This window comes from Melanerpes formicivorus, unplaced genomic scaffold, assembly GCF_026170545.1.
Source record: "Melanerpes formicivorus ecotype bairdi unplaced genomic scaffold, bMelFor1.0.p_v2 SCAF_22, whole genome shotgun sequence".
In the NCBI taxonomy this organism is placed as follows: domain Eukaryota; kingdom Metazoa; phylum Chordata; class Aves; order Piciformes; family Picidae; genus Melanerpes; species Melanerpes formicivorus.
In genome coordinates, this window is record NW_027142374.1 from 692,651 (window position 1) to 705,360 (window position 12,710).

At 53.8% G+C, this 12,710-nt stretch overlaps 1 protein-coding gene across 5 annotated transcripts in view; it reads left to right on the forward strand.

Moving 5' to 3' along the window:
- The window catches only part of FHL1 (four and a half LIM domains 1), a 49,804-nt gene extending 37,446 nt beyond the window's left edge, over positions 1-12,358 (forward strand). For 4 of the 5 annotated variants that reach the window (XM_068151778.1, XM_068151783.1, XM_068151781.1 and 1 more), the window contains exons 2-6: positions 4,970-5,151; positions 6,886-7,063; positions 7,514-7,683; positions 8,932-9,118; positions 11,346-12,358. In XM_068151778.1, the coding sequence (XP_068007879.1) occupies positions 4,996-5,151; positions 6,886-7,063; positions 7,514-7,683; positions 8,932-9,118; positions 11,346-11,503 (849 nt within the window). In that variant the 5' untranslated portion in view covers positions 4,970-4,995 and the 3' untranslated portion in view covers positions 11,504-12,358. The remainder of the gene's footprint in view (positions 1-4,969; positions 5,152-6,885; positions 7,064-7,513; positions 7,684-8,931; positions 9,119-11,345) is intronic. The other variant, XM_068151779.1, reaches the window with a different exon arrangement.
- The last annotated feature ends 352 nt before the right edge of the window (positions 12,359-12,710 follow it).

Consider the following 12,710-nt stretch of genomic DNA (forward strand, 5'->3'; position numbering starts at 1 on the left):
GGTTGGAAGAGACCTTCAAGATCATCGAGTCCAACCTATCATCCAATCCAACCCACCTAAACAACTAACCCATGGCACCAAGCACCCCATCAAGTCTCCTCCTAAACACCTCCAGTGATGGTGACTCCACCACCTCCCCAGGCAGCCCATTCCAATGGGCAATCACTCTCTCTGTGTAGAACTTCTTCCTAACATCCAACCTAAACCTCCCCTGGTGCAGCCTGAGACTGTGTCCTCTTGTTCTGGTGCTGGCTGCCTGGGAGAAGAGACCAACCTCTGCCTGTCTACAACCTCCCTTCAGGGAATTGTAGAGAGCAATAAGGTCATCAAAAAGGTTACACTGAGATGACCCTTGGGTTTTAATCTGTAGAACAACAGAACCACAGGAATAGTGAGGGCTGGAAGGGACCTCTGGAGATCATCCAGTCCAAGCTCCCTGCTAGAGCAGGGTCACCCACAGCAGGTGCTACAGGAATGTGTCCAGGTGGGTTTTGAAGGTCTCCAGAGAAGGAGGCTCCATAATCTCTCTGGGCAGCCTGCTCCTGGGCTCCAGCACCCTCACTGCACAGAGGTTTTTTCTGAAGTTCCAGTGAAACCTCCTGGGTGGTGGTTTGTGCCCACTGCCCCTTGTCCTATCACTGGGTACTACTGACAAGAGCCCAGCCCCATCCTCATGACCTCCACTGCTTAGCTCTTGATCAGATCCTCTCTCAGGCTGCTCTTCTCCAGGCTGAGCAGCTCTGGGTCTCTCAGCTTCTCCTCCTCACCTCCACTCCCCTCAGCATCTTTGTGGCTCTCCATTGAACTCTTTCCACTAGCTCCTTGTCTCTCTTGCAGCTGGGGAGTCCAGAACTGGACACAATACTCCAGGTGTGGCCTCAGCAGGGCAGAGTGGAGGGGAGAACTTCCCCCAACCCACTGGCCACACTCTTCTTAATGCACCCCATGAATAGTGACTTAATGCAGTGAGTCCAGTCTCCTGCCCCAGCATCTTCCACTATCTGTCCACCAGCATCCAGAGCCCAGAGATGAGGCACAAGAGCTCTGAACTAGCAGCAAAATGTTGATGTGGGGGTAGGCACCTCCCTGGGCTTTGCATGTGGCTGCTCATGGTGTGCTGCCAGCAGTGCAAGAGGGACAAATGAAAGGGGGAGGGGAGGGTGGCAAAGGAGATATTGGAGGCAGCAGCCACCCCTCACTTGTTGCTGTGGTGATAGAGCAGTGCCAGGAGCTGTTTGGTTTGGTGTGGGCTTGGCTGGTGAGGTTTGGAGGGGTTGTGGAGTCTCTTTCTCTGGAGACTTTGCAGACCCCTCTGGATGTGTTCCTGTGTGACCTGTGCTGGATCCTATGCTCCTGCTCTGGCAGGGGGGTTGGGCTTGATGGTCTTTAAAGGTCCCTTCCAACCCCTAACATCCTGTGAGCTCCCATCAGTGCCTCTGCTGCAAGCTCCCACTCCTCACTGACCCCTTGGCCACACATGCCACTCTGGGGACAACTCTTGGTGACAGGTTGGGCCACAGAGTTGATCTAGAGTGACTGTTGGTGGGCAAGGGTCTGAAAGCAAGCTGAGTGAACAGCTCCTTGTGCTGTGACAACACAGCAGTCCTGCCTAGGCAGCATCCTGTGGCCAGGGCTGGGCCTGGTGGGGTCCTGCTGTGCCGTCAGGGCACAGCTGGGAACGGTTTGCCCTCCACAAAACCCCCCAAAGAGCCCAGTCCCTGCCCTGTGGCTGTGGTGGGGCTTGGAGCAGCATGGCTGGAGCCAGCAGTCACCCTGCCACCGAGCTCCAGCAGGAGCAGAAAGCAAAGCAGCCTCTCAACCCTGGAGCTTGGTGGGGTGCTCTAAGGTGAGGCTACAGGTTCCTAACAGTAGGAAGTCCTAACAGCAGGAAGCAGCAGCAGTCTGTGTGGCCTGACCACATCCTTCTCCCTTCCCTGCTCTGTGCTGGGCTGCAGCTCCATCAGGAATAAAGAATAATCACACCTCTTGGCAGCCCTGCTGCCAGGCCACTGCCACATCTCCTGCCTGCTTGGCTGGTGGTGCAGGAAGCTCAAGGCTGTGTCCTGGTTGCTGGGCATGCAGGGGACATGGGGATCTGCAGTGCTGGGCATGGGTGACACAGATAGAGAGAGGTGGAACAGCTCCTGGGGCTGCAGGACTTTGTGTAACCCAGCCTGTGTTTGTCTGAGGTGGGGCTTGAAAGTCTCCAGAGAAGGAGACTCCACAACCTCTCTGGAAAGCCTGCTCCAGGGGTCTGACCATCACAGGAAAGAATTTTTGGGCCCTTACTGCAAGAAGGACATCGAGGAGCTGGAGCAGGTCCAGAGGAGGGCAAGGAAGCTGTTGGAGGGTCTGGTGAACAGGGCTGGGGAGGAGCAGCTGAGGGAACTGGGGGTGGTTAGTGTGGACAGGAGGAGGCTGAGGGGAGACCACCTCACTCTCAGGCTACTCAAAGGAGGTTGGGGTGAGATGGGGTTGGTCTCTTCTCCCCACTATCAGCTGATAGAAATGAGAGGAAATGGCTGAAACTGTGCCTGGGGAGGGTTAGCTTGGAGATTAGGAAAAATGTCTTTGCTGCCAGAGTGGTCAGGGACTGGCAGAGGCTGCCCAGGGAGGTGGTGGAGTCCCCAGCCCTGGAGGTGTTCAAGAAGTGTGGCCATGGCATTGTGGGATGTCATTTAATGGACATGGTGGTGCTGGGTTGATGGTTGGAGTCAATGATCTTAGAGGTCTTTTCCAACTGAAACAATGATTCTAAGTGGTCTGGGAGGCTGAGACTGGATGTGTAGGCTGGGGTGGGTGTGTGGGTAGAACATGTGAGCCTGAACCTCTGCCCAAAGTGCAAAATGCTCTGGTCAGGGTTCCCTGCACCCACTGATGAGCTGGCTCCCTGGCCATGATGGGACATCATGCCTTGGCACAGCCCTGCTGGCATCAGCTGAAGAAGTATCTGTACATGCGGGGAGAGATGTCTTGCATTGCTCTTTGCCCCTCATGACTCTGTAAGTGAAAGCCTGGTGAAAAGAGGCAGCTGGAAGCTGCACAACTATCCAGCACAAAAGGCCTCGGAGGGCTGCAGCTGGCTGTGGGCTTAGGCTGGAGACATGGAAACTATTCCTGACTCCTCATGTTTGGCAGGGATCTCTGCACACAAATGATGCAGCACCTCAGCCAGGACCTCACCCAGGCCTGCAGTGGGCCTGGCCATAAAGAACCAAGTGGCTCTCAGCAGGTGGTTAGGCACTGAGGGGAGGCTGAGAGAATGGGTGGTGGTCAACCTGGAGAAGAGGAGGCTCTGGGGAGACCTTAGAGTAACTTTCTAGCACCTAAAGTGTCCTACAAGAAAGCTGGGGAAGGGCTTTCTACAAAGGCTTGTAGCACTAGGACAAGGGGCAGTGGACTAGGGCAGGGGAGATTTAGGTTGGTCTTTACTGTGAGGATGGTGGAACACTGGAGCAGGTTGCCTGGGGAGCTGGTGGAGACCCCATCCCTGGAGACATTCAAGGTCAGCCTTGATGGGGCTCTGAGCAAGCTGATCTAGTTGGAGATGTCCCTGCTGACTGCAGGGGGGTTGGACTGGATGACCTCTGGTGGTGCCTTCCATCCCACTGCATTCTGTGATCATTATCCAAGCTTGATGTGGAACAGGTAAATAAGCCAGTCTGGGGCCCTACAGAGGCTGAGGGGGAAAGGCTGCTGTGGGACTTGGCCTGCACTCACAGCAGGTTGGAGCCCAGGAGACAGCTGCATAGAAACATGTTGGTTGGAAAAGCTCAACCATCACAGTACAACCATTATCTAACTCCACTCTCTGCTTGACCAGAGCCCATCCTGCCTCCCTGTCCACAGCAATCTGGCATTGCTATCTCAGCTGGTTATCAAGGGAGCTGGAAATAAGGTTGTGTTCCTGCTGCACTGCTCTATTGGGTTTGCAAGGCAAGGGTCTGCTGGCAGGGTGAAGGGGCTGGGAGGGTGGCTTCTGCCTGAAGCAGCTTGAGGTTTCCTCTCTGTCTGGTAGAGCAAATGCCAGCTGGCTCCAAGGTGGACCCACCAGTGGCCAACACTCAGCCCAGCAGCAACTCTTCAGTTGCTGGAGCATGCCCAGAGAAGGGCATGTGTGCAGTGCAGGAACTACACCAGCAAAACCAACAGCACAGGGAGGCTGAGCAGGGGTTAGTAATCTGTACTGCTCTTCTTCCACAAGCCAGAAATGTCTTCTGGAAGAAAAGTAAGAACCATCTGAGGCTGCACCTCGAGTCCTGGGTTCAGTTCTGGGCCTCTCACTCCAAGAAGGACGTTGAGGTGCCAGAGCATGTCCAGAGAAGGCAGAGGAAGCTGAGGGAAGCTCTGGAGAACAGGGCTGGAGAGGAGCAGCTGAGGGAACTGGGGGTGTTTAGTGTGGAGAAGAGGAGGCTGAGGGGAGACCTCATGGCTCTTTACACCTCCCTGAAAGGAGATTGGAGTGAGGTTGGGGTTGGGCTCTTCTCCCTAGTATCAGGTGGTAGAACAAGAGGAAATTAGAATAGAATAGACTAGACCAGACCAGGTTGGAAGAGACCTTCAAGATCATTGTGTCCAATCCATCACCCAACACCACCTAATCAACTGAAGCATGGCACCAAGCATCCTATCAAGCCTCTTTCTGAACACCTCCCGTGACGGGTGCACCAGGGGATGTTTAGGTTGGACATCAGAAGAAACTTCTTGACTGAAAGGGCTCTCAAAGCCTGGCCCGGGCTGCCCAAGGTGGTGGTTGAATCCCCATCCCTGGAGCTGCTTCAAAGCAGCAGAGACACGGTGCTGAGGGCCAGGGCTCAGCCCCAGCCTCAGCACAGTTAGAGATCACTCAGACTCAGTGATCCTCAAGGTCGCTCCCCACTGCGGCGCCTCGGTGCCTCCCCTCTCACAGACCCAAGAAGCCCTCAGGGCCCCCAGGGTGGTCAAGTGTTTGCCCTCTTCCCCTCTCCAGGGCCTGGCAGCTACACCGTGGGCACCATGTCGGAGCGGTTCGACTGTCACTACTGCCGGGAGCCGCTGCAGGGCAAGAAGTACGTGCAGAAGGAGGGGCGGCACAGCTGCGTCAAGTGCTTCGACAAGATCTGCGCCAACACCTGCATCGAGTGCAAGAAACCCATCGGGGCCGACTCCAAGGTGAGCCAGGGGCCCTCAGCCACTCTGGGGCTCCACCTTTAAAGTTTTCCACAGGTCTCCAACAGAAAGCAGTGGAGGGTAAATACATCACCAGTGGGCATGGAAAGGGCAGAGAAGGGCAACGAGGCTGGGGAGGGGTCTGGAGCACAGCCCTGTGAGGAGAGGCTGAGGGAGCTGGGGTTGCTTAGCCTGGAGAAGAGGAGGCTCAGGGGAGACCTTCTTGCTGTCTACAACTCCCTGAAGGGAGGTAGACTACCCAGGTAGTAGACTAACCCATGTGGGGATCACAGTATCACAGTATCACTTAGGTTGGAAAGGACCTCGAGGATCATCGAGTCCAACCTTGGTGCCTAGACCATGGCACCAAGTGCCACGTCCAATCTCCCCTTGAACGCCTCCAGGGTCGATGACTCAACCACCTCCCTGGGCAACCCATCTCAATGACGAATGACTCACTCAGTGAAGAACTTCCTCCTCACCTCGAGTCTGAACCTCCCCTGGCGCAGCTTGAGACTGTGTCCCCTTGTTCTGGTGCTGGTTGCCTGGGAGAAGAGGCCAACCCCTTCCTGGCTACAACCACCCTTCAGGTAGTTGTAGAGGGCAATGAGGTCACCCCTGAGCCTCCTCTTCTCCAGGCTAAACAATCCCAGCTCCCTCAGCCTCTCCTCATAGGGCTTGTGTTCAAGGCCTCTCCCCAGCCTTGTTGCCCTTCTCTGGACACGCTCAAGTGTTTCGATGTCCTTCTTAAACTGAGGGGCCCAGAACTGGACACAGTACTCAAGGTGCGGCCTAACCAAAGCAGAGTACAGGGGCACTAGTCTCTTCTCCCAGGCAGCCAGCACCACAACAAGAGGACACAGTCTCAAGCTGTGCCAGGGGAAGTTTAGGCTGGAGGTGAGGAGGAAGTTCTTCCCAGAGAGAGTTGTTAGCCATGGGAATGTGCTGCCCAGGGAGGTGGTGGAGTCACCATCCCAGGTGTTAAAAAAGGGATTGGATGTGGCACTTGAAGCCATGGTTTAGTTGTCAGGAGGTGTTGGTGACAGGTTGGACTTGATGACCCTTGAGGTCTTTTCCAACCTTATTGATTCTATGATTCTAAGGGCAATAAAAGTTTGTCCTGAACCAATCCCACTGGGTGTGGAAAGGAGAATAAAATTTGTCCTAAATAAATCCCAGTGGGTGTGGAAAGGAGAATAGAAGATTTGTTCTGAACAAATCCCATGGGGTGTGTAAAGGAGGTGTTCAAGAAACCTGTGGCCATGGTGCTGTGGGACATGGTTTAGTGGGCCTGGTGGTGGTGGGTTGATGGTTGGAGCCAGCGACCTCAGAGGGCTTTTCCAAGCTGCACCTCCAACCACTGAACGCAGACGTGGCTGGGATCTAACGCCAGGGGAGGTTTAGGCTGGATGTCAGGAAGAAATCCTTCATAGAGAGAGTGATTGCCCATTGGAATGGGCTGCCTGGGGAGGTGGTGGAGTTGCCATCACTGGAGGTGTTCAGGAGGAGACTTGATGGGGTGCTTGGTGCCATGGGTTAGTTGATTAGGTGGTGTTGGATGATGGGTTGGACACAATGATCTCGAAGGTCTTTTCCAACCTGGCTTATTCTATTCTAAATCTCCTATTCTAACCCATCCAACCTTTCTTGCCAAGGCTGCTGAGACAGTGGCTTGCTTCTAGGGCTGCTCAGCAAGAGAGAAGGGCTCATGGCTCACTCCTTTTGTGCTCTCTGCAGGAGCTGCACTTCAGGAACCGCTACTGGCACGACAGCTGCTTCCGCTGCTTCAAGTGCTACACGTCCCTGGTCAACGAGCCCTTCATGCTGAGGGAGAACAACAAGGTCTGGTGCAGCAACTGCACAGCTGCTGAGGATGCTCCCAGGTGTAAGGGCTGCTTCAAGCCTATTATTGCAGGTACTGGTGCCAGTCATGGGGGTAGAGCCACCAAGTTCTGCTCCAGGGCAAAACCATGGTGGGGTGGCGGGCTGTGGAGGCTGCACTGAGGGGTATGGGCATCAGAGTGGGAGGCTGGAGCAGCACAGCATGGCTTCAGCTGTGACTGTTCTTTTTGTTCAAGTGTTGAAAGGCTGCTTAGCAGTTAACCCTCATGTGGACAGGTCAGCCTGCAGCTAGTGTTCAATGCAAGGTCCTCTTCTCAGAGTGTTTGTCAGGCAGATAAATATTGTAAGAGAATCCAGAAGTCAGAAACAGAAATGAGAGGCTGACTCACTCCTTGTCCACTTCCCAATCAGATCCTGAGCAGAGGTATGGTCAGGGCTTGCCCCCAGGTGTTGCCTTGCCTGGGGTGGGGACCTTGTCACCAGCCTGAGATGCCACCTGACAAGTTAATTTTGTCCCTTGCAGGAGACCAAAACGTGGAGTACAAGAAGATGGTCTGGCACAAGGACTGTTTCACTTGCAGCCAGTGCAACCAAGTGATTGGATCTGGGAGCTTCTTCCCCAAGGATGATAACTTCTACTGTGTCTCCTGCCACGAGCTTAAGTTTGCCAAGACCTGTGCTAAATGCAAGAAAGTAAGTCCTTGCCTTTGCAGCGGCAGCTGCCAAACTAACCTTCCTGTGTCTTTTGAAAGCTAGGAGAGTAAACCAAGACAGATCCTGCTGAAGCTGTACCAGGCAATGCTCCAGGCTTGGGGCAGTGGCTGGCAAGCTGCCCAGCAGAAAAAGATGTGGAGGTGCTTGTTGACAGCTGGCTGAACATGAGCCAGCAAGTGCCCAGCTAGCCAAGGCCAACAGCATCCTGTCCTAGATCAGCAGTAATGGGGCCAGCAGCAGGAGGGCAGTGATTGTCCCCCTGGCCTCAGCACTGGTGAGGCCACACAGTGAGTCCTGGGTTCAGTTTGGGCTCCTCACTCCAAGGACATGGAGGGGCTGGAGCAGGTCCAGAGAAGGGCAATGAAGCTGAGGAAGGGTCTGGAGAACAGGGCTTGGGAGGAGCAGCTGAGGGAGCTGGGGGTGTTTAGTGTGGAGAGGAGGCTGAGGAGAGACCTCATTGCTCTCTACAACTCCCTGAAAGGAAGTTTGGGCGAGGTGAGGATCAATCTCTTCTCCCAAGTAGCAAGGACAGGGCAAGAGGAAATGTCCTTGAGTTGCACCAGGGGAGGTTTCAGCTGCACATTGGAAGAAACTTCTTTCCTGAAAAGGTTTTCAGACACTGGCACAGGCTGCCCAGGCAGGTGGCTGAATCCCCATCCCTGCAAAGGTTTCAAAGAGGCAGAGATGTGATGCTGAGTGCCATGGTTTAGCACCAGCCTTGGTAGAGTTAGAGAAGGGCTGGCCTTGATGGCCAACCAAAATGATTCTGTGGTTCTGTGCCTGTTGTTCCTTCCTGGAGCTACTGGTGGTGCAAGCTGATGGCTGTATAATGGAGAGCTAATGGTTGACACAGGGTGCAGTGTTTGAGCAGGGGCTGCAGGCTGAGCTGATGGCAGCTCTGCTGAACCCACCTGGGCACCAGCCTTGGGGGATGGTTTCAGTTCTCCAGCAGGTCTTGTGGACTCAAACAGTAACCATTTATAAAACAGCTGGTTTAGAAGTTTTTTGATGAGTGCAGACCTGTGGAGTCACTGCAGGTAACCCAAGCCCTCATGAAAGCTCCAGGCATGCAGGGTGACAGACAGAGGAACTCCTGTGCACTGCTCTGTTTAATTTGGGGACAATCGCCACGACGGAGCCCTTCCAACCCTCCATACACCCTGTGCTTGCATCTCCTCTCTTCCTCCCTGCCCCTCCTGAAACACATCTCTGCTCTTTGCCTCCTAGCCCATCACTTCTGGAGGCCTCACTTACCAGGAGCAGCCTTGGCATTCTGAGTGTTTCATCTGCTCCAACTGCAAGAAGCAGCTGGGTGGGAAGCGCTTCACCGCCGTGGAGGATCAGTTCTACTGCGTGGAATGCTACAAGGAGTGTGTGGCCAAGAAGTGTGCTGGCTGCAAGAACCCCATCACAGGTATGTTGCATTCAGTGCAGCTTGGGCCAGTGGGTGCTTAAGGTCAGAACAGCCACCCACAGATACACACAGCTCAGGTCTAGTGTCCCAAGCCCAGCAAGTTACATGGGATCCAACCTTGGGTCATGTGCTCTTGGGACTCTTGAGTGACTGAGCTCCTCACCCTCTGCGTGCCTCATTTCCCTCCTTCAGAACTGTTCCCACCTGTATTTTGATCTTAAGGCTAAAAAAGAGCTGTGTTTTATTGTACCAAACTGATCTTTGCTTGGTTTCTAACATCTTTTACATGTAACAGCTCACAGAATGGCTCAGGTTGGAAGGGATGTTAAAGCTCGTGTAGTTCCAACCCCCTGCCATGAAGCAGGCTCCTCAAGGCCTCATCCAGCCTGGCCTTGAGCACCTGCAGGGAGAGGGCAACCCCAACCTCCCTGGGCAACCTATTCCAATGCCTCACCACCCTCACTGGAAAGAATTTGTTCCTAACCTCCAATCCAGTTCCTGGATGATAAAGCTGAGCCCTGAACTATGGGCACCACTCTGCCGGTGCCATGACACTTGCATTCCACTCAGCATGGGGCTGAGCCCTTTCAGGGTCAAGGAGGTAGGGTGGTTAACCCCACCTGAGCTTGCTCTACATCTTGATGTTTCCTTCAGCCCTAACTGCTTCCTGCAGAAAGGATCCAAGGGAAAAAAATTCATTGCAAACCCCCCCAAGCTGTCTGTTTCTCCAAGAGCAGCAACCACTGTGCTTCAGCTGCAACTGGGGCCAGTGTTTTAGGCAGGCAAATATGGGCTGCACCAAAAGGAGTGTGGCCAGCAGGTCAAGAGGTGGTTCTTCCCCTTCTCTCTGCCCTTGTGAGACAATACCTTGAATACTGCAGCCAGTTCTGGTGTCCCTAGTGGAACAAGGGCACAGAGTTGTTGGAGAGAGTCCAGAGGAGGGCCCCAAAGATGATCCAAGAGGTGCTATGAGGACAGGGTGATGGAGATGAAGGTTGGTCAGAGATGACTCCACTGAGTCCTTAGAGCTGCTGTCCAATACCTGAAGGCAACCTTCAGGAAGGCTGGAGAGGGACTTTTCATGAGGGTGTCTAGAGGCAGGACAAGGGGGAATGGTTTGAAGCTGAGGGAGAGCAGGGTTAGACTGGAGCTGAGGAAGAAGTTCTTCAGTACAAGGGTGGTGAGACTCAGGAATAGGCTGTGCAAGGAGACTGTAGATGTCTCCTCCCTGGAGGTGATCAAGTCCAGGTTGGATAAGGCCTTGAGCATCTGAATCTACTTGAGAGCTGTCCCTGCCTGTGGTGGGAAGGTTGGAGTAGATGACCTACATCTGCGTTGGGGTAATCCCAAGCACCAATATAGTCTGGGCAGGGACTGGCTTGAGAGCAGCCCTGAAGAAAAGGCCTTGGGGGTGCTGGTGAATGAGAAGCTCAACAGCAGCCAGCAGTGAGCACTTGCAGCCCAGAGAGCCAACCACAGCCTGGGCTGCAGCAAGAGAAGCAGCCAGCAGGGCCAGGGAGGGGATTCTGCCCCTCTGCTCCACTCTGCTGAGACCACAGCTGGAGCTCTGGGTCCAGTTCTGGAGCCTCTGTGCCAGGAAGGATCTGGAGGTGCTGGAAGGTGTCCAGAGAAGGGCCACGAGGATGAGCAGAGGGCTGGAGCTGCTCTGCTATGAGGACAGACTGAGGGAGTTGGGGATGCTCAGTTTGGAGAGGAGAAGGTTCTGAGGAGACCTAATTGTGGCCTTCCAGGATCTTGAAGGCTACGAGAAATCTGGGGAGGGACTTTTGAGGGTGTCAGGACTGGGGGCAATGGCAAAAAAAAAGATAGAAAGGGGTAGATTGAGATTGGCTGTTAGGAAGAAGTTGTTCCCCATGAGGGTGGTGAGAGACTGGCACAGGTTGCCCAGGGAGGTGGTGGCAGCCTCATCTCTGGAGGTGTTTGCAGCCAGGCTGGATGTGGCTGATGAGCAACCTGCTGTAGTGTGAGGTGTCCCTGGCCATGGCAGGGGAGTTGGAACTAGATGATTCTTGAGATCCCTTCCAACCCTGACACTTCTGTGATTCTATGACCTCTCTAAGGTGCCTTCCAACCAGAGCCACTCTGTGGTCTGCCAGCCTCCAGCGGGCCGGGGAGCAGCGAGGAGGGCAGGCGCCGCTCGGTGGGGGCGAACCCAGCCGCGGGGGCAGCTACTATCGCCGTCCTATAATTGTGTGTTCTCTCCTAGCAGGATTTGGAAGAGGAACCAGTGTGGTTAACTACGAGGATGAGTCCTGGCACGATTACTGTTTCAAGTGCACGAGGTGTGCCCGGGGCCTGGCCAACAAGCGCTTTGTTCGCCACGACGGAAAGATTTACTGTGCCGAGTGCCCCAAACGCCACTAAGGAGCAGGCGCAAAGCGCTGCAGAACAAAGCAAAAGGATGTTAGAGCCCTGCTTTCCCAAAACAGCCCTGAGAAAAGGTGGTTGGTTGGTTTGTTGTTTGCATGTTAAGAATGCTAACCTTTGTTCTTCTCCATTGTAGTCCAAAAGCTGAAGCAGCCTCAAGATAACTCCAGTTTGACTTTCGAAGCTCCCCCGCTGCAAAAGCCAAGGCGCGACAATCTAACTCTGCTCCCAAGTAACTCTTAGTGCAAAAGGGCTTGCAAGGATGTTAGGTTTAGCATTAGACCTTCCCCTGCCTACCTAACCTAACCTGACCTGTGTGTGGCTTCAACTAAAACCCAGCTGGTTTTAAGCTTGCCTGGTGTGGGTTTGAGATGAGCCCTTAGCTGAAGCAGGTTTGACAAGGCATGCAGCTGGGGATCAGAGCTCCACCATGATGCCGCACACACACACACATACACCCCTCAATACCCAATCACTACCTGAGCTTTTCTCCTACCACACCAAACTGCAGCATGTGTATGGAATGGCTTCATCTTACCTAGAAGAACAGGGGTTTAATTTGGCAGTAAGATTTAGCTCTAGTTAAGCATCCATAACCTTGGTTTAGCCTGGATTTCTGCATGGGTTTGCCCCGCAGGTTCGCTCATCAGCTTTTTATACATGGTTGTTTAAACAAGGCTGTCTGCACACACTTAACTGCTGGTGGTTAGAGGAAGAGTAAATCCTTCACCTACAGCCAAAGGGCACAGGGCATTTAGAAGTGCCTTAAAACCAGCTCAGACAATGCCAGCTCTCCTCTGGTGGCAGTGTATGCTTCATCACCTAATAAAAACGACACCAGTGCCTGCTTGAGTCCTGCAGTCTGCAAAACTCTTCTTTCATGGTGCCAGCTTGCTGACATGATTGACACCTCTTACAGAGGAGCTACCAAAAAAACCAAACCCCAGCCCAAATCAAGTCTCATGCAGTGATACTGAGAGAGCAGTGTCAGCTGGTCTGCCACAATGCCCTGAAATAGCTGAGGACCAAAGCCACAACTTCCATCAACTAACTGATTTGGTTTGACATGTAACTGGCACTGGACCAGCTGCCAGAAAGAGCCCCTTGGAGAACATATGTACAAGCCCCCATCCACACAAAGACTGACTACCCTTCAGCAACCTCCAGGCTGATTTAAGGCTTTATGCTTACCCCTACCAGTGAA